At 40.8% G+C, this 20,773-nt stretch overlaps 4 protein-coding genes across 12 annotated transcripts in view; 1 reads left to right on the forward strand and 3 right to left on the reverse strand.

Moving 5' to 3' along the window:
• LOC129723561 (uncharacterized) overlaps window positions 1-20,773 on the reverse strand; it is a 104,925-nt gene that overhangs the window by 327 nt on the left and 83,825 nt on the right. The window contains exons 4-6 of one of the 2 annotated variants that reach the window (XR_008727772.1): window positions 19,006-19,198; window positions 207-324; window positions 31-145 (exon numbers count right to left, since the gene is read on the reverse strand). The gene's annotated coding sequence lies outside the window, so the exon portion shown is untranslated. Of the gene's footprint in view, window positions 1-30; window positions 146-206; window positions 325-18,860; window positions 19,199-20,773 lie in introns of those variants that run through there. The other variant, XM_055677867.1, reaches the window with a different exon arrangement.
• LOC129720338 (uncharacterized) lies at window positions 567-6,385 on the reverse strand. The gene is made up of 2 exons (XM_055671805.1): window positions 5,899-6,385; window positions 567-829 (listed from the first exon to the last, which is right to left on the reverse strand). Exons 1-2 carry the CDS (start codon window positions 6,383-6,385, stop codon window positions 567-569), a joined length of 750 nt encoding a protein of 249 aa, XP_055527780.1.
• LOC129720339 (uncharacterized) lies at window positions 6,643-9,796 on the reverse strand. The gene is made up of 3 exons (XM_055671806.1): window positions 9,445-9,796; window positions 7,564-9,108; window positions 6,643-7,409 (listed from the first exon to the last, which is right to left on the reverse strand). The coding sequence occupies exons 1-3, from the start codon at window positions 9,794-9,796 to the stop codon at window positions 6,643-6,645; spliced, it is 2,664 nt and encodes an 887-aa protein (XP_055527781.1).
• The window catches only part of LOC129723556 (huntingtin-interacting protein 1), a 41,057-nt gene continuing 38,498 nt past the window's right edge, over window positions 18,215-20,773 (forward strand). For 2 of the 8 annotated variants that reach the window (XM_055677848.1, XM_055677858.1), the window contains exon 1: window positions 19,131-19,634. In XM_055677848.1, the coding sequence (XP_055533823.1) occupies window positions 19,551-19,634 (84 nt within the window). In that variant the 5' untranslated portion in view covers window positions 19,131-19,550. Of the gene's footprint in view, window positions 18,396-18,714; window positions 18,736-19,129; window positions 19,635-19,683; window positions 19,709-20,773 lie in introns of those variants that run through there. The other 6 variants (XM_055677852.1, XM_055677857.1, XM_055677849.1 and 3 more) reach the window with 6 other exon arrangements.

Below are 20,773 nucleotides of genomic sequence, written 5' to 3' on the forward strand. Positions count from 1 at the left end.
GTTGAATCACTTGATTGATGCCTTACTTACTCTAATAAAGTGAACAATTCCATTGAGCGGATTATTTCCCCCATTGTCTGCTTGGCGCCTTTTGGATCCCCGTGATGGATTTTTTCCTTTATAATGGCAAGTGCACGTATGAAATCTACAACGATATGTAATATAATTATTCACTGAACTAAGACAAATACTTTAAATCGTGCTACCATGCTTAATTTCTTTAAACATCTCCTTGTAAGTGGTTAGGATTTTTTGTTCTAGTGTAATCCACTTTTCGAAAAATTCTCCTGCTGCTGGTTTCATCATTTTGAAATCGTAAGAAATCTGCAAGTAAACAATAAATATAAATTGAGGGTCTCCATGAAGTTAAAATTCATGTGATTGATATTCGTACAGCGATTTCAAGCATTCACACGAAACATTACAAATTTTTCTAGTGATACTATCGCTTATTCTTCCATTTTCTTGCAGTATTTCCATAGGTACAATGCCATCGGAAGTACGATCGATACTAATATTCTGAAAGAGGTTAGAAAATACAGTGACTGTTTTTCACAAAAAATTAACTAGATGCTAACTTCCTCGAGTGAAATGCCATGATAAGGATTATCAGCATCCCAGGAGACTGCATTTTCCTGACAATATTCCGAATCGTTATTCGACACCTCTTCAACCCATTCTTCATGTTCCTTGCAGTCTTCTGGCTTTTCACGAAACTGTGCTTGTAATTTTTCGATGGTTTTGATCATTTTTGTTGTTAACTGTAATCTACTATAGTCACGTTCATTTAACTCTAGGAATGTTTCCAGATCTTCAATTTCTTCATTGCCTGGTATGAGAATGGTTATTCAACAGTTAAAAAAAATGGATAAATATGATTTACGTACAACAGATCAATAATCTCGGTTATAACATCGCCTCGAAATGTATCTCTGACTCTGACTGTAGACTGCAGGGATCCAAAATGAGAAGATTGCATCAGTGAAACAATCTTCAGTGCCGATAAATTTTTCTTGCTTTGTGATTTGCAGTTCATAGGCTTCATAGAATTCATTATAGTCCGTGGTGTCACACATTCGCAACAGAAAAAAAGTTTTGCCCGATAGTACTACGATCTCGCGTATTATACCGTATACAGGAAATAGAATCAACCAAAGAAATAGTTATCGGTTTCCGTTATACTCTACTAATTTTTTTGGAAATAAATATTGAAATTCAGTCCGCAAATATATATTTCGACTGTGACGTACAGTCTTCCTCAGTGCTTATGTGGACTGGTAAAGAGCAAAGCGTAAATCCTGTTTTTTTATTTGTAGTAGGTAAAAATGAAAATTTAGCACCCTCAATTGGAGTTAGGTAGGGAATTATGCGGTCGATTGTTTACCGTACCATGTCTGGGGTTTTTTGGGAAGCAGATTGAATAGCCATGAGGGGTGATTACCTGCGTCTTTATTGAGAAGCGTGCATGAGTGTTGTTTATAAATTTCTAAACTTTCAGCTACGTCTAATTTCCATAAATTATTAACGGGGCGGAGGAGGTGAATGTTATCCGAAGTTAGTGACCAAAGCAAGTAGAGTTTCAACAAATGCCCCACCACACCATTTCAAATCAAAAGTGGCTGAACATATTTTTAACGAGGAACATCCACTAACTTCGGATAACATTCACCTCCTCCGCCCCGTTAATAATTTATGGAAATTAGACGTAGCTGAAAGTTTAGAAATTTATAAACAACACTCATGAACGCTTCTCAATAAAGACGCAGGTAATCACCCCTCATGGCTATTCAATCTGCTTCCCAAAAAACCCCAGACATGGTACGGTAAACAATCGACCGCATAATTCCCTACCTAACTCCAATTAAGGGTGCTAAATTTTCATTTTTACCTACTACAAATAAAAAACAGGATTTACGCTTTGCTCTTTACCAGTCCACATAAGCACTGAGGAAGACTGTACGTCACAGTCGAAATATATATTTTGCGGACTGAATTTCAATATTTATTTCCAAAAAATTTAGTAGAGTTTAACGGAAACCGATAACTATTTCTTTGATTGATCTCAATCACTCTGCTAAGACGCTCGTTATAGATTTTCTAGATTTGAGGAAATAGAATATTTTTATGATTTTTTAGGCCAACTATGAGATTTGGGCGAAATTCTATACCGTTCAATGAAACTGTTTTGGGAACGTAAACGAACTCATAATGTGGGGGTATGTAGGATTCATTCATGCGATTCAAACGGTTGACAGTTTGTCCGATCGAATTTGTTATAGAACACATTTTCAAATTGCGATATATGTTCATCTAACTATGAGAGAAGATGTTCCGATACCACAGGTTAAATAATGATTCTGACAATATTAATCAGATTACCGATCATTTGCATGTATTGACATTTTTTAGCAAGCTTGTGTCCGAAAAGAAATGGTAAAGCACGCAATAGCAAAAATGTTTGAGAAGCAGTTTTTTTATCTTATGCTTTGAAGGGCGTAACAACATTTCATCTGTAAAATTGGATGATGGCTTATTATGACGATCAGCATAACCGTATATGAAGTTATTTATGCGATCATTAATATATCTAGCGCTAAGCTTTGTTTCTTTATTGCTGTAATAATATGCCAGTACAAGCTGAACAGTCAATGGAACTACGCCCTCGGCTAAATCATGCATAGGGTCGAGACAATGATTATCGCTAATATGAAAGAATTGCAGTTCATTCAGTATGCAACCAGATACCTTCAATCCACAATCTTTCGGAGCTTTTAATCCTTGCTGTACGGCTGATAGATTACTTTCATACCAATCTCTGGTACGGGATGGATGTTTAACGAGAGGTTTTTTGTGAAAGACTTCTCTCGAAACTTGGCATGATCGACAAAAAAAGTTTGCGCTTGGTCCTAGTAATTCAAATACGTCATGCACGGCCAGGGTATCTCCGAAAAATATGGTTACAACCGCCTGCAAAGTGAATTTTTGCGCTCCATAACTTACAGTAATTCCATTTTCAAGACGCTTGAGATCACTTATAAGAGGTTCGAGTATTTTTCGATATCCATGCTTCTTAACATCAATTGAATTACAGTATAGTAAAGGAAAAACCGTGCGTGGGGAAGAATTCCATTTCGCCGGAATACTTTGTATTTTAAAGCTGAAGTTACAAACTTTGTTTATACCTGCACGGGAACTGAATGCATTACCAAGCTCGACGTCATCCTGGTATATGGTCAGTCTGATTGATTCTGGAAATCGGCGGAAGAACTCATGTTGCTTGTACGTTTCACCTGTTTTGAAAGAGCTATACCACATACATAAGACATACGTAACACTTAGGAAGAAATCTTCCAAAAAAGTTGGTACAAAATGAACTACTCGAAAGTACCAACCTCTGTAAAAAAAAACCTCTGTTTGAGTTGTTTTTAAAGGCAGTGTACCTGCGCAGCCCTGCATTTGTCTCGTTCCTACTCGAAAAATGCTGCATTGATTTTGTGAATAACTTTTTGACAGTTCCTTATGGGATTTTCTTTGGGGCTCGATAAGGCCGAGAAAAAGAAAATTCATTTTGTTCATTATTTATCGAGCAGTTTGACAGGGCGAGGTACGGAGTACTATGGGGCAAAGTGTACCAGAAAAAACGCCAGTGTTACGTATGTCTTATGTATGTGGCTATACTCAGTAACGCATGGCGTATCAGACAAATCGAGGTAAGATTCTGCTAATAGCTTTCTGGCTTCAGGGTTTTTTAAAAATCAATTTGAGTGTATCTACAACACTAATGTATGACGCAGTTTCATTCACAAGAACACTTCTCGGAACCGAATTTACATGTCGCACGTCCCCACGACGATTGAGTAGCAATTCTCGCGCAACAGGCATAGACACGGCCAAAGTATTCAAAAATTTGGTTTGACTGGAAAATGTCTTTACTTGATCGAACAGTTGATCCAGAGAAAATAAATTTTGTAGAAATATTGAATCTTCTGGGTTGATATTTACGCTACGATTATTGTAAACTTCCAGGATTTTTCCTTTTAAGTAAGACGTTATGTGATGCACGATAGTTTCGCAAAGATTTACGAAATCTTTGATCTTCGTGTGCGGTAATCCGACATCTGCTGTCATACGACAAACGCTAATGTTTATTACTTTTTTAATATCTTCCAAAGATACCAGCTTCGGTACTGTATTCCTTTGCTGTTTTTGAGTGTTGTCGGGTAAATTAAAGAGTTCTAGAAGTTCATGCTGATGTTCGATTGCCGACATTGAATGACTTTCGGTGGGGTGCTTCTCAAGAATATGTCTCTTAAGAGAATAAAAATTTCCATATCGACAGTCACATTGTGGAAATGTGCAGTCAAAAATAGTTTTTTCGGAATCGAAATGATTCTTCCGGATGTGATCATTAACATGTCGGTGTAAACTATTTACGTAGCCCGCAACAGGTGCTCGGCAATAGAAACAAATTATGTGATGGTTTGATGTCTAAAATATATACAAATATGTACAAATTTTTATTATTATATACTTACGAAAAATTTGTACTATGCGATCATCTTTTTGCTGAAGTTGCTGGAAAACGTCCTCCATTTTTTCCGCAGGTACTTCAAACTGAACCGAGAATGTGACTTCACAACCAGAACGAGAGCAACGAATAGAAAAAAATTGACAGCTCTATAGTTAGCCCAGTAGTTTTTTACAAATGTTCGGTAAAAGTTCAATTTACCGAGCAGTTCAGCAGAAAGTATAGCAGTATTCAGTAAAATTATTTGCTGAATACAGAAAATATGTAAAGTAATGTCAGTTTTACAAACTACTCTGCATTTTCTCAAACCTACCGATCGAAATTGTAATAAAAATTACCGAACTTTTATTATCTGATTGAGTGTGTAGGTAACATTTTTCTGTTACTCGCCAAAACATTGCGGATAGTGGTTGTTCACGCGAACAAGGACTACACAGTCTTTCAGCAGTGAAACTCAAGGTTCTCGATCAGCTAAAGCTAGAATTATATTTATTAGCGTATTTTTAATCATTTTAACCAAACTTACAATTTTGTGTAGGCTCGTATTTTAGGTTGGAATTTAGATCCGTAGATTTATTTAATAGTTTACTGTAAGATTAACATTTAGTTTAATTTGTAATAAAAGTAATATTAAGATCAACTTACGTTTACAAATATTTTATATAATTGAAAATTAGATCGAAATTGCCAAAGACTTATATTAATGAGAGAAACGTTTTCTGCCACACTTCTAAGCATCTCTGATCTTCTTTTTTTTTAATGACACTAAAGTTTTATTTCCGTCTGTCAAGGGCCGTTTTTTGATGTCGACTGCGCAGGGATCGAGTACTCGATCGAGGGATTAATTTCCGATAGCGACGGGCTCAGCGTTGCCAGAAGCTGCGGCAACATTCCCGCCCCCGTAACACTGCGTGGCCGAAGCAGTTTTACCTTGAGATTTGACGCTTAAAAGTGCCAGCTTGCTTACTGGTCTTCTAAGAAATCCCGTGCTCGTCTGGACTGTAGCCTGTCGCGCTTTGCCATCTGAACTTAACGGTATCGTAGATATAAGACCTCGTATCCAATTGTTCCTTGTAGCACTATACGCAACAAGAACTAGATCCCCTACTTCAATGGGTTTGGTATCGCCGAACCACCTTGTTCGTCTACAGATCGTTGGGAGATACTCTTTCAGCCATCGATGCCAGAAAATGTCGAGCTGATGGCGAATCTGATTCCAGCTGTTCAAAGATGCATCTTGTTGATTTACAAACCTAACTGCTGGCTGCTTCACTCCCTTGGAGCTGCCAAGTAAAAAATGATTCGGCGTGAGGCCCTCCTGCTCAGCTGTTTTCAATGGTAGATAGGTCAGTGGCCTAGAATTTACTTACTCTCTGCTTCAATTAACAACGTCAAAAACCCTTCATCATTTAACTTTCTTCCCGTATCTATACTCTCGATCGCTGCCTTAACGGATCGCACCATCCTTTCCCAAACTCCGCCCATGTGTGGGGCCGAAGGAGGGTTGAAAAGCCACTTTGTATTAGCATTTGTAAACGCCTCCGCCATGTCACTTTTAATTTGCCGCATAAGTACCCTTTCCGCTCCTACAAAGTTGGTACCGTTGTCGCTATAGACTTCGAGAGGAGCTCCACGACGACCGACGAAGCGACGAAAACATGAAATGCAACTATCTGTGCTCAAACTATACGCTATTTCGAGGTGCACTGCTCTGATCGTCAGGCATGTGAACAGTGCCACCCAACGCTTAGCGTGACTACGTCCGATTTTGACCGTCACTGGACCAAAAAAATCCACCCCGACGTGAGTAAAAGGACGTTCGAAGGAGGCCAGCCTGGCAGCTGGTAGGGGAGCCATCCTCGGAGTTGTTGGTTCTGATTTGTAGATTTTACACCATTGGCATAATCGAGCCGTTTTTCGTACAGCTGCCCGAAGGTGGGAAATATAAAATTTCTGTCATACCTCATTGACGGTGGTCTCAAAGTTTGCATGGTGGTTTTCTCGATGATAATTGTCTAACAGTAGGTTTGTCAACCTGTGCGTCTTCGATAAAATTATGGGAAATTTCGTGTCGAATCCGGTATTTGCAGCCGCGCCTATTCTTCCATCCACTCTCAGGATACCGTGCTCATCCAGGTAACCGATCGAACAAGCCGCACCCACAGAGAGAATCGTTCGAATTTAATTATTGGCTTGCGTATAATTACGTTGTGCACAAAACATGATCGCAATTCTTCTACCGTCTCGAATTTAACGTTGCTTTTTTGGATTGGCCATTGCTGTTCTGGGTACTGCAGAAATGTTGGTCCGCGAAACCATTCTTTTTCCGGTGACAAACAGGGGCCATGACCCCACTTTGTGGCTTCATCAGCAGTGTTCATTTTCGTCGGTACCCATTTCCACTCCTGAGTTTCGGTAAGCGTGAGTATTTCACCAATTCGACAAGAGACGTATTGCCGATATCTGCGAGCGTCTGACCGGATCCAGGCTAGTACTGTACTAGCATCCGACCAGAATATTCTTTTGTCGATTGCGTAAGTATGATTATCACCCACGAAACTTGCTAGCCGAGCACCGCGAACGGCTGCCCTTAATTCTAGACGAAGTATGGATAGCGGTGTAAGGGGTGCAATTTTCGCTTTCGCCGATATCAAGACACAAGATATAGTTCCATCAGCAAATATTATTCGGTAATATGCAGCAGTGCTGTAGGCCTCTTCGCTGGCATCCACGAATGTGTGGAGTTGAATAGAGCGTATCGATCCTGAAGGATTTCGGCCAATGAAGCATCGAGGAAGCCGAATATTATCGATATGGCATAGATTGTCGGTCCACTTTCTCCATAAGTCAAATGCCTCATCTCCAATTTCTTGGTCCCAGCCTGTTCCGCAACGCCATATCGTTTCATTAAAATCTTGCCGTGAATTATGTATGTAACCAACAAACCGAGAGGGTCGAATAATGACATAACGCATCGTAAAACCTGTCGCTTGGTTGGTCGAAGGCCCTCGCCAATAATTTTTGAAATATCTTGCCGCATTTGAATTGAGAAAGCCAATTCGTCTTCGGTAGGTAGCCACAGCATGCGCCGTCTCCCTTTTCTAAGTCCAGATTTTTAACCGCCGGAACCACTGTTTCTCCCAAATGTCGCAGTACTGCTGGAGAGTTGGAACGCCAACCACGTATGTCAAACCCGCCTCTGCTATGTATAAGTTTAACTTCAGCTGCCACTTGCATGGCTTCTTCTTTGGTGTCAAAACTATCCAACAAGTCGTCCACGTAATGACACTTCACCACGGCCTCTGCAGCGCGTGGAAACTCAGCCGCGTATTCTTCGGCGTTTTTATTTTTGATGTATTGTGCGCTGCACGGTGAACAACTAGAGCCAAATGTTGCCACGTCATTAAGAAACACGTCCGGTTTCTTGGTTGTATCTTCCCGCCACAAAAAACGCTCTGCGTGTCGATCTTCAGGTCTGATACGAATTTTGTGAAACATTTGACGTATGTCACCACTTATCGCTATGGGTTTTTCGCGGAACCGAATCGAAATTCCTGACAGAGATGACAACAAATCTGGCCCTTTCAGCAAAAGTGCGTTTAAGGAAATGCCGTCTACCTTGGCCGCGGCGTCCCAAATCAAACGGACTTTTCCGGGCTTTTTGGGATGGGTCACAATTCCCAGTGGTAAGTACCAGCATCTGCGAGGATCAGCGGCCACAAATTCCTCGTCAGTAGCGCGATGAGCATAGCCATTCGATTGATAATCTTGTATCTGCTGATGCACGTTTTGTTTCAATGCAGGGTCTCGAGACATTCTCCGCTCTAGGCACTCCAGCCGGCGAAGAGCCATGTGATAACTCTCCGGGAATTCGAATTGATCATATCTCCATAAGAGCCCTGTCTCAAGCCTTCCATCCGTGCGTTTAGTAGTGTCTCTTAAAATATTTTTTGCCCTCGTGTCGTCTACCGATTCCAGTTCCATCAATGGCTTAGTGCCAATATCATCTATCTCGAAATGCATTTTGACCAGGTCGTGTAGCTCGTTATCTGCTCTAGTGTCTGAAACGTAACAGCAGACACCTATAGGCTTCAAAATGCCATTGCGTCCGCCTCCGTGAACGCACCAACCGAGACGAGTTTTTGTGGCCACTGGCTCTCCCAGCCGTCCCTCACGGCATTTAAGTGACAACGATAGGTTTACCTGATCCAAACCGATAAGCACGCGTGGCAATGCATTTTCATAGCGAGAAATCGGCAACCCTTTGAAGTGAGGGTACTGCTGAGCAAGGCTGAACGGGTCTAGAGATTGCACCGGCAGTTTTAATTCAGATACGGTCCTGGCTGACTGGATACCATCGAATTTCGTGCCAGCCAATCCCGATAGCTCAAGTGAGATCTCTTTAGAGTCTGATTCACACCGTGTTACATCCCCGGTCCATTTCAGATAAAGAAGCTCCGTTGGTCCGGTTACACCTAACTCGTGGGCGACTGACTGCTCTACCAACGTTAGAGATGAACCATCGTCTAAAAACGCGAACGTGTTCACCGTCGCTGATTTACTTCGCAGAGTTACAGGAACTATCCGGAAAAGAATTATTGACTCAGTATCGCGATGCGAGTGGCTCTCAGCAGTAGTGGGTTTTGCTTTATTCTCAACCTTCGAATGTAGCAGCGGGTGGTGCTTGAATTCACAACCATCGATCCCGCATTTAACTGCCAACCGACATCGATTTCTCCCATGTGAATTGAGACAAGTACGACAAAGTTTTAGGAAATGAATTTTATTCCAGCGATTTTCTACAGTGGGACCATGGAACTGTTTACAGTCCTATATTCGGTGGTCCGACTGATAACAAAGAACGCAGTTCTTTGATACACCCGTGATGATACTGGTTGTTGGCTTTTGTCCGTCACATGAGCTGTGTGTATTTAGTAGCACTTTCTCCTTCGATTTGTTATTATTTCTACGATCACCCAGGCGTCGATCGTTGAAGCGGTTAACTAGCTTGGTCACATGACTAGCAGCTGTAACCATTTGTGACATATAATCGGCAAAAGTCTGCAAGGTTACATTTGGGTTAATTTGCTTTTGCATTCCCCACTGAAGCTTTAGCGATGTTGGTAATTTGTCTTCTAGCTCCTGTAATAGCGATGGATTGTTTAAATGAGCTATTTCACCGGATGCTTGCAAAGGATCGCAGAGCCCCTGAAGTTCTACTCCGAAGTCAATCAAAGTTTCAAGACGTTCCATATGCGGCGGTGCCATCGTGCGTACTCTGTTCAACAAAGTGGATATGAGCAGTGCTGGTCTACCGTAAAGCATTCGAAGGGTTTCAATCACTCGAGGCACGGAGGCGGGTAACAACAATCGACTGCGCACAGATTCTCTGCGTGGCCTTTCAAAGACCGTTGTAATCTAATCAGATTTTCGGCATCACTGAAGCCACAGTTTTCTGTGGTGATGTTATACTGGCTAATGAAAATAGGCCATTCTTCTGGGTTGCCATCGAAATCCAGAAGGTCCCGGGACATTACTCGACGAGCTGCTATTTGCGATGAGGAAGGCCCCATCTCTAGAGCGCTCAATTGGTTTATTTAATCCGGTTGCAATGCAGTGGGCACATGTTTGTTTGCATCCAACGGGCGCGAGCTTTGTTTTAACGGTAGCGCTCTTCTAATATTTGCACCACGGTGTGATGCCCTTGGTGGAAGTTGAACTTCTTGCGATGGTGCATATTGAAACGGTAACGGTGTTATCTCAATGGTAGCGGCATCGGATAAGGCACTGGTTGGTGGTGCGGGTGGCATCGGGTTGGTTAAGCGTTTGATAGGATGTTGCGGTGGTAAATCTGACGTTACATTCGGTCTGGAGAGGGCATCTGAAGGAAGAGAATTTGCATTTGTCCCTCCGCTTATCGAGCAGGTTGAAACTGAGCTCATTTCCATACGAGAATTTCGATTGGGGGCTTCCAGATTAGATGCCTTCGTATGTACGACCTTTGGTGTACTAGTATTAGGCCCTACTTGTCCGTCATTCTCCAACCATTGCGAAACCTTCTCATGAGTCGTACGACAGTTATCGCTCACAACACTTTCTGTTTCATGTACCTCCTGCCGTTCCAATAGATCATATTTTTCTTTAAGGAACGTTTTCTCCAGTTCTTCCTCTTCTAATATTTGATTTCTCTCCTGATCGATCCGTTTCTTCTCGAGCACTTTCTCCAGTTGAAATCGCTTACGGCGAATCCGTTGCTCCTCTTCTAACCTTTTCTGCTCCAATACCTTTTGTACTGAAATTTTGGAAGATCGGCTGCTCACACTAATGGGAGGGCAACCGCTGCACTCCCAACGACGATGTTCTACAGATGCTGTGACGCCAACACATTTGATGTGATACCACTCGGTACACTCGTCGCACTGAACCATGTCATCTGCCCAGTCTGGTCGATCACAAGCAGCACAAGCACTCGCGTTTATGCCGTCATCCACGTTATCATTGTTTGCCATTCTTGAGCTTGAGCTTGATTGATCACCACCGGTTGCCACTTCGTTACTGATCAGGATCGATTGGAGTTGTAAATCGAATTTAGTGATTCCTGCTTGGGATTTAGCTTTTCGATGTGCATCTCCGATAACCCCTGCATGCTGATCAGTACCGACGCCTGCCGGTCCAGAACGTAGATCAAAGGAAGGAAGGAAAGGGGTGTTAGTTCGATACTTGTTGTTACTAGAGGCCGGATATACTCCTGCACACTCCACAAGCACCACGGGTATAGGAATTTTGTGTTAGTTGTTTGTCGCGTTTCTTCTCTACATACGATAAAACTCTTGGCGGTATTTATGGGCCCTCGTCCACTAAGATATTTTTCGCGAACCTATCTTCTATGTATCTAAGACGTTTTGTTTCATTGACTTTAGGAGTACGACGGGAATAACGAGCTTTGTACTAATAGAGGAACTGACCGACCCTTCCAATTTTGAACCCGACGTGCACGCACTTTCCCGAGGTTAGTGGTGCGATCTTCGATATTTGAACTCACGAAAGCGCGCCAGGTGCCAACATGTTTGAATCTCATCATATTTGCAGTGACGGGATACAAGCGAATCGTGGAGGTTAAGTAATTTCGGTTACCTTACGTATCGTACGACTCTACGCGTTTCTGCACATGAACACCTTAATTTACCCATTCACGAATCAATGAGTAGCTTTATTTCGTAAGACGTTAAACTTTATTCGGAAACTGTAAGCCGACCGCAATTTTAGAGGATATAAGATCTACAACGCGTTTTTCTCTTGTAATATAATTTGGAATGAGCTAAGTATCCTAATGAATTCAAAAACTGGCAAATTTACATGCATCCAAAGCCCTTAAAATTCAAAAACAAGAAATTGCATCCAACAAGATTTAAACATTATTGAATGAAAAAAAAAAAATTCAAGTGTATCAACATTTGTCCAAAAGCTAGGAAAATCATAAAAATAATAGGGTTAAATATGGTTAAATGACCGTAACCGATCAGAACTCTTCATGACAGACGAAGCACTTAGATATTTGTCGCGTGTGAATGATAGATGTTCACACTCTATTGTAAAACTATCAATTCGATCTTGTGAAAGTTAGCGTGTTCAAAGATTTATAGTAGCATATGAATATAGTAAAACCTACGACACGCTGAACCGCATCCGAGCCAATCTCCGCTTTTCAACCACATCAAGAAGTTCAATTTACTACCCCATGAAAACCAAAAAAATCTGTATTATTTCCAGAAAATCTGCAATCTGCATGCAGATATCTGTATGAAAAATACGCAAGAAATCTGTATAAAAGCAGACAAATCTATATATGTGGCATCACTGGTCACAACTGAAATGATCTGCTATAATTTAGAACCAAACTGCATCGCTCGAAGGCAAACAAAGCCACCAATAAAGACAAGTGACTTTTCACCTACGCACACTAGGAAACGCGTAAACCCGTGTAAAGTTGCTTTTGTTTCCTCCAAACTGTAAATCATCGCATCTCGTTGCTTCGACTTTTCTCACTTTTTAACATTCTTAGTCGATTATGTTCAGCAGCTTCTTCCGATTTCTGATCACGAATTAAGAAATTCATACAGAAACAAGTTTAAAACATATAATGAGTGTTCAACTGAATATTTGTCCACCTGCTAAAAACATAGCATTGCAAACAAAACAGCTATTTGTAAATATTTTCCTCAACTATTGGCACTAACACATTCGTACGTAAAAAGGTCTATAGCTGTCAAACGCAAGTGCGCGACGTCACCGTGCGATGGTCTATTTGCTGAACACACATTCTCATGTCAGCCTACTGCAACTTGCAAGTTGATGCAACGTAAAAAAAATCATGAACACGTGAACGCGCTACCCAACACACACAGCAAGTGATCGAGAGAGAAAGAATCAGAAAATCGGCATCTTCGAAGGTGCCTCTGCGGTCGTAAGCAGCACAAAAGGCAGAAAAAAAACAAATTCTCTCTCGCTCACATGCCGTTCAAATCGAATGGAAGAAAAGCTGTGTGCGTTAACATAGGTAGTCACAATTTCACTCTGATCCCGTTTCAAACACGACGTGAAATATCACCAAAACCAATACTTAGCTTCTGTTTCCTGTCTCTCCAGTTGCATTCTGCGAGCCAGCAGCAGGAACCACAAATGCAAGAAAGCTTTGCACTTCGCTGCGCGCAAAGCTCAGCGGAAGATAAAAAAACACACAAACCCAATCGATGTCAGTGGAGAGGACGTGTTGAACCTCATTCCTTTTTTACGGTTTCCACTCTCTTTTCACTAACACTACCGTTCACTTGGTAAAAATCAAAACGTACACGAATGGCGAACTATATCTTCTGTGCCAATTTACACTGCATAATCACTTCCATTTTTGATCTTATAATTTTCACTCCACTCTTACTAATTTGTATCTTACACACGCGACACCCGATATACTTGAAAATTTACAACCTTTCATGACCTCTAGTGCGAAAATACACGTGAATTTTATTAGAAATTTACGGACCGATTCAATGTACGTTTGTTTTACTGGCCATGTTGCCAGTCCTCCGTTATCATTGTTTGCCATTCTAGACAAAAATTCTTTAGTTTGTTCACGCGAACAAGGACTACACAGTCTTTCAGCAGTGAAACTCAAGGTTCTCGATCAGCTAAAGCTAGAATTATATTTATTAGCGTATTTTTAATCATTTTAACCAAACTTACAATTTTGTGTAGGCTCGTATTTTAGGTTGGAATTTAGATCCGTAGATTTATTTAATAGTTTACTGTAAGATTTACATTTAGTTTAGGTTTAATTTGTAATAAGAGTAATATTAAGATCAACTTACGTTTACAAATATCATGGGCGCAACTAAGGAAAATTTCTTGGGGGGGCTAGTTTTCATGTATGTCATTTTAAAAAAGAGAAAAAAGAGTTTGAATATGCTTTTTTAATGACGCTTAAAATAGTATCGTAAAAGCAGAAAAAATCACTTCGGGATAGAATCTCCGAAGATGTACTGAATATCTTGAACACATCGTCGTCGCCAAGCTCTTTCAGCAACAATGATACGATATTGAGGAGAGCTAGATTTGGTAAACGGCTGGGCAGTGCTTTTTAACAGTTCACCCGTACTAGTTAGAATGAAATAGACCCCACTGTGGTTCAAGGCATAATGCCCTATTCCTACCTCCATGTGGTACCGACTGGGATACGAGCAACCAAGGAAAAACCGGTGAACCGGTGGGATAGTTGTTCTCCTTAGAGAGCAGGTTGTCTGCGCGTCTACCCCACAGGCTAGGGGCGGCTCAAACAGCGACTGATCTGGACCGGACGGTTGAACTATGAAATGCGGTGTCTCGCCAGCTACATCCATGGCGGCAGCTCCGTCGCAAGACTAGGCATCGCAGCCCTAGTAAGGCAGCATACTAAAATAAACATACTACGGAGAATCAAGAATTCAAAACGAACCGGAACAATCGGCAATGACCCAGCCGACAAAATAAGGACGACGATTAGAAGCTCAGTACATGTAACAGTAGATCGCTTAATGACCCGAATGTCGACCGGATTCTGCTGGATCAGCTAGAACCCCGCCACTTCGACATCGTTGCGCTCCAGAAGCATTGCCTGAAAGGAGAGAAGGTACGGTGGATTTGTGGCCGCAAGGCACAGTACCACCAAAGCGGCAGGCAATCAGCGACAGGTTGTGTTTGTTGAGAATGAAAGGCCGGTTCCACAACTACACTATTCCCAATGTGCACTGCCCTCACGAAGGAAGACCTGATACAGGGGAAGAAGCGTTCTACGCACAGCTGGAGAAACTCTACGATAGCTGCTCGCGTAGAGATATCGAGATCGTCGTTGGGGACATGAACGGAAGGATAGACTTATATAAGCCGGTTATCGGCCCGCACAGCCTGCTATGCACCAACTTCGCAGCTTCCCGCGGATTAGCAGTCCAAAGTCCCTTCTTACCTCGACCAACGTACAGCAAAACAAATTGACCACGTTCTCAACGACGGCCCGTTCTTCTCAGACATTACAAACGTACGCACCAATCACGGTGATGATCGGACATGACCACTTCGATACAAAAAACTACAAACCCCTGATAACCGGTAGTCCTCTACGGAAGTCCTTTTGATATTTTCGAACAGAAGGTGCCTATCGGCGAACAGAAGGTGACTATCTACGGTGGAGCACAAGCGGACGACGGATAATGGCTACAGCGCATGAACCATGAGCTACAAGCGCTGCTTGGAGAGAACCCCATTGCACACCTGGCGAAAGACATTAGGTTGCGGTGGGCCGGTCACATCGTAAGAATGCCGGACGACAACCATGTGAAATCACTTCTCTTCAGCAACCCTACCGGCACAAGAAATTAAGGGGCGCAGCGTGCATGATGGCTCGACCAGATCGAAAGAGACTTGCGAGTGATGAGACGTCTGGGGAACTGGTGAAACACAGCCCAAAACCGAGTAAACTGGCGACTACTTGATACAGCACGAGTTACTACAGCTCTCGTCAGACTGGGAAGGGGAGTAAGAGAGCGAGGGTTGAGAATCGATCCTGGGTGCAGAACTAGTTCTTAGCCAATGAATGACGACATCTCAATTTGTGTTGATTTTGATGCTCTGATAAGTAGTATTGAATGTATATATATTGAATACAATCATTCTCTGGGAAATTCTAGGGGGGGCTAAACACGTTCCAGGGGGGGCTTCAGCCCCCCCTAGCCCCCCCGTAGTTGCGCCCATGACAAATATTTTATATAATTGAAAATTAGATCGAAATTGCCAAAGACTTATATTAATGAGAGAAACGTTTTCTACCACACTTCTAAGCATCTCTGATCTTCTTTTTTTTTAATGACACTAAAGTTTTATTTCCGTCTGTCAAAGGCCGTTTTTTGATGTCGACTGCGCAGGGATCGAGTACTCGATCGAGGGATTAATTTCCGATAGCGACGGGCTCAGCGTTGCCAGAAGCTGCGGCAACAGTGGTGAAATTCAATTTTATCCACAGTGCTACAAAAGAATATTATTTCTTCGCATGATTAAAATCTCAATTTAATCTACTTTTGCATGGTTCATGGTTCATGGTCATGGTAAAACATACGTAACACTCAGGAAGAAATCTTCCAAAAAAGTTGGTACAAAATTAACTACTCGAATGGTACCACCACATACTTAGACATACGTAACACTGGCGATTTTTTTTTGGTACTCTTTGCCCCACATCACCCGGTACCAACACCAGTATGAACTGCTCGACGAAAATGAACGGAATGAATTTTTTTCATAGCGGCTCTACTCGAGCCCTCAACAAAATCCCTTACGAAACTGTCAAAAAGTTGTTTACAAAATCAATGCTGCATTTTTCGAGTGGGAACGAGACAAATGTAGGGCTGCGCAGGTACACAACCTCCATAAACTACTCAAACAGAGGTTTTTTTTACAGAGGTTGGTACTTTCGAGTATTTCATTTTGTACCTACTTTTTTGGAAGATTTCTTCCTGAGTGTTACGTATGTCTAAGTATGTGGTTCGCCCATATACCAACTGTCATTGTAGCGATTTGGAGCGAATTTTAATTCTTCATTTAAAAATCGAAGGATACTGATATAAAGTTTTAAAAAACCACGTTTTGCTTAAAAATTAAACTCTTCCAGATGATATATAATTTTGAAAACAAAAGTTGATCCGCCCTTTACTGTCGCCTGTTTACGAAATGTTCCGCAAATAAGCCCGTTGCTTCAAAACAATGTAAAGGGCCTAGTTCCAAAGTATCTTTTGTTTTGGGTAAACTGCTTTATCGCCCTTCACTAAAAGCTTGATTTAAATAATTTTATCGATTTATACAAAAGAAAGGATTCTTGCCATGAATTTCGTAAGTCTTTTCGAAACCAATGGTGTAATAAAACCATTTGTTTACATTTTGTTAGTTGCGCCGTAATCGCGAATCACTCCGGATATAAAAATCAGAAATCCGTGAGTAGCGAAACAACTCAATTACTTATGGCTCGATGAAGCCGAAAAAAAGGAAAATTCATTTCGTTCATTATTTGTCGAGTAGTTTGACAGGACGGAGTACTGTGTGTTACATACGTAACACTGTGCCAGTGTTACGTATGTCTTATATAAGTGGTTTCCCTGTTACATATCATACATAAGACATACGTAACACTCAGGAAGAAATCTTCCAAAAATGTTGGCACAAAATGAACTACTCGAATGGTACTGCACTCTGAATAAAATCACTATTTGAGTTGTTTTTAAAGGCAGTGTGCCTGCGCAGCCCTGCGTTTGTCTCGTTCCTACTCAAAAAAATGCTGCATTGATTTTGTAAATATTTTTTTTTTGAGTTCCTTATGGGATTTTCTTCGGGGCTCGATAAAGCCGAGAAAAAGAAAATTCATTTTGTTCATTATTTATCAAGCAGTTTGACAGGACGAGGTACGGAGTACTATGGGGCAACATGTATCAGAAAAAAAACGCCAGTGTTACGTATGTCTTATGTATGTGGCTCGTTTTTGGAAAGTCTCTCCTGAGACTTTTTGTTACGTAACGCTGATTTTACGTACCCCCCCCCCTCCCCTATGTAACAAATCGTAACGCTCAAGGATACCCTTTCCCCCCTACCCCCTATGAGCGTTTTATAATTTATGGCTGTCGCCCAAAATTATCTCGGAATGACGTTTTTCAAAAAAAAACTTTGCCGTGCTTACGATTGCCGGAAAATTATTCAACCAATTTTCTCCATTTATACTTTATCATTTATTTTTTTAAATGTTCGTTACTAGCGTCATCAGTCTTTGAACAAATTATTTCTAATAAAAAAAATTCTTTTCGTTAAAAAAATGAACAATTTTAAGCTCATTGCACTTGCATTTTTGTTTGTTTTTTTTTTTTAAAAAAACGTCCGAAAAATTGTAACACTTTGCGAACAAACACCATGAGTTATCAAAATACAAAGAACTGTGATGTTGTGCACAACGATTTATAATTTCATTACACATTATTCGTGTGGCTACGCAACGTTTAGTTCCGTTGACGGTGGGTGATGAATAATCTGAATCGACTTTTGATTTTCGTGTTTTCATTCGAGCTTGTTACTCCGTCCACCAGGCGGCCACTTGGCGATTGCGTCGAGTGCGACAGATAAACAAAACTGTCTCTCTTGTACACAAAACTTTCATGTTAGTCGTTTTGCTTGTTTCTTAAACTAGAATTTCATTTCTTTATGTTTTTACCGCATAGTCGTGTCATAAAAGTGTGTAATTAGTGAAATCCAGTTGTGAACGTACAAAATCATCAAATTGCCGACGTTTTAAGTGTACCGAAATGTGAGTAAAGCGATGAAATAGCAGCGCTTGAAATGATTTGAATAGCAGTAGAAATTCTGCTGGGGCAGGCCCTCTTTTGAAATGTCAAGTAATTTCCTGTGTTTACAAATACAAATTAATCGGTCCAATTTGCTGTAGTTTTTTAAATTTACATTGCCACTGCTCATTTTGCTAAAAAAAAACATTCAGTTATGGTGATAATTATGTTGATCTGTGCAAATTCCAGCATGGATCTAAACAAGTGAGAATGAAACTGTGTACCTCTATGAAATTTCAATCTCTATGAATCATCAATGAAGAAACGTTCGCAGAAAAAAAATATGCATGTGTTTATTCAGCGGTGAGAAAAAAAGGAAATAATAATTATAGTTAGACCACAGTGAGACACTGACATTTAGGTTTACTATGCGGGGTTAAATTCCACACCGCTTCAAAGCCTGCTGTTCCCAAACTTGAGAATTATCTCTAAAACCGCCGTTGTTTTTTTTTTTTTTTTCAACATCACCCCAATATATCCAAATGAAAAATGCAATTTATTACATGGGATTTACCTGTCCTCACTACACTAGATTTGTTATACTTAAGCTTATCCTGCAACAGGATTTCTTACCTTACTATTACTACTACGTTCGCAGCAGATGATTGAGTTTCATTCACATACAATCCGTAACACCAAATGCTGCAACTCTAATCCACCGGCGTGGGCTCCACACTCTCCGACAGTCTATTCGATGCATACGGTCGAGTTGGACGCATGAAGAGCTATCTCGGGCGGGGCTTGCAGCAACGTGGTTCGACGGTTTCTGCAATGTGAAATATTGCAATGAGAGTTCATGTGCATTCGGCGAGCACGCGAGAATTGTCGCTCTGTACGTTGTTTTGAAAACAGAGTGAATTAGTAATTTCTGAGATATATGCAAATAGTGTCAAAGAATTTTTAGTGAAGTGCTGGCGGTCGAAAACACCTACTTTTGCGTGGTCTAGACAAAATAATAACATATTATATACCATTGTCGTCTCGAAGCTAAAAAGCTCTTAAATTCGAATAAACTAACGGGGTGTTTCCTCTCCGGAAGTGTTTTTGGTGCGAGTTTATTTGATGTTCGGTCGATAGTGTGTGTTGATCTATTTTAGTGCCGCTGAAAGAGGTCCAAAATGGCATCGATTTCATTATCACGAGTACTGCACAGCAGGAAAAATAGTGTAGACGTCGAACACGAGAATCTGATCAAGAATATGGTAGGCAAATACATTGCGCTTCAAAACGGAAGCAAATTACTCTCACCATGCACCGAGTGACAATGCTAACAACGGTATGAGGGAAACACTGGCTTCTGTAAAGTTCAACAGCACTATTTGCATAACAATTGATCCAATGGATTATAATTGGTACATCACCTGGTGGCAATTAGCCATTTCCTTTTCAGGCTGTCGATTCTTTACGGTCGAAGCTTTCTATGTGTGCCAGCAGAACGTCTCATACAAACCAGCTTCCGGCTAGCGCTTGGCAGAACCACGAACTTTTCATCGCGGCTTTGTTGTACTTTTATTATTATATGCTTTTGCGTCCACGCCCGCCTAAATTATCAGACATTATGTTCGTGGTACACTCATAGCTTATGATAAACCATAATTTAGGGTATAACGAGGTGAATGCGGTGTTTGTTGTTGCGAGATTTGTTCAATGACCAAATTTATCCGGATGGACCTAAATCGAGGTTAGAAGTTTTGAGTATACTGTCAACACTGCGCTGCATGATTAGCCCTTTTTTATCATAGGACCAGTTATACATTTTCAATTGAAATACACTTTGAGATTTCGGTGGTTTTGGGGATTCAACCAAAAGGCACAAGAACGCTCTTGATGAGGGAAAATTAAACAGGGGCTTATTGAATTATCTGTACAAGCAAATGTCACGGAATGCGGCATAAAAAACAACGGAGTGTAGAAAAGATATCTTGAAACTTAATAAAAAATTAATACACAAATCTGTTGATAAAAAAACGTAAATGAAAACATTTTCAACAGTCAGAAATTAATATACCTTTAGTAAATCCGCGAAGCTGATCGAGGATTAGGAAATTGGTTTGGAATATTCGTTTACTTGACAGTTGTTTTCTTAAAATTAATTCTAAAACTTTTTTGTCTAGCTTATTCCTAAGATCTTAAAATTCATTTAGAATACGCCAAACGTTCTAGGAAATAGGTTTAGTATTCAGTTTCGTTTTATTAATACCTATAGGCTGACAACACCAATCTGATTATCCATTTTTAACTCATCGAAGTGACTTCTAACTTTTTTAAAAAGTATTTTGTTAAAATGTGTGATATCATTTTACTGCTTAGTGAGAATATATTAAAAATTTTTATCGAACCA

The sequence above is a fragment of the Wyeomyia smithii genome, chromosome 2 (assembly GCF_029784165.1).
Source record: "Wyeomyia smithii strain HCP4-BCI-WySm-NY-G18 chromosome 2, ASM2978416v1, whole genome shotgun sequence".
In the NCBI taxonomy this organism is placed as follows: Eukaryota; Metazoa; Arthropoda; class Insecta; order Diptera; family Culicidae; genus Wyeomyia; species Wyeomyia smithii.

Bases quoted from the DNA above. Each gene is read 5' to 3' on its own strand.
- LOC129720338 (XM_055671805.1), bottom strand. From the start codon at position 6,385: ATGGCTCCCCTACCAGCTGCCAGGCTGGCCTCCTTCGAACGTCCTTTT. The intron at 830-5,898 runs GTAAGTAAATTC...TTCTCATACCAG, and splicing joins GTTGTTAATTGAAGCAGAGA to GCAATGAAGAAATTGAAGAT.
- LOC129720339 (XM_055671806.1), bottom strand. From the start codon at position 9,796: ATGGCACCGCCGCATATGGAACGTCTTGAAACTTTGATTGACTTCGGA. The intron at 9,109-9,444 runs GTGACGGACAAA...TTTTCCGGATAG, and splicing joins ACTAAATACACACAGCTCAT to TTCCTGTAACTCTGCGAAGT. The intron at 7,410-7,563 runs GCAAGATATTTC...GTTGCGGAACAG, and splicing joins GCTTTCTCAATTCAAATGCG to GCTGGGACCAAGAAATTGGA.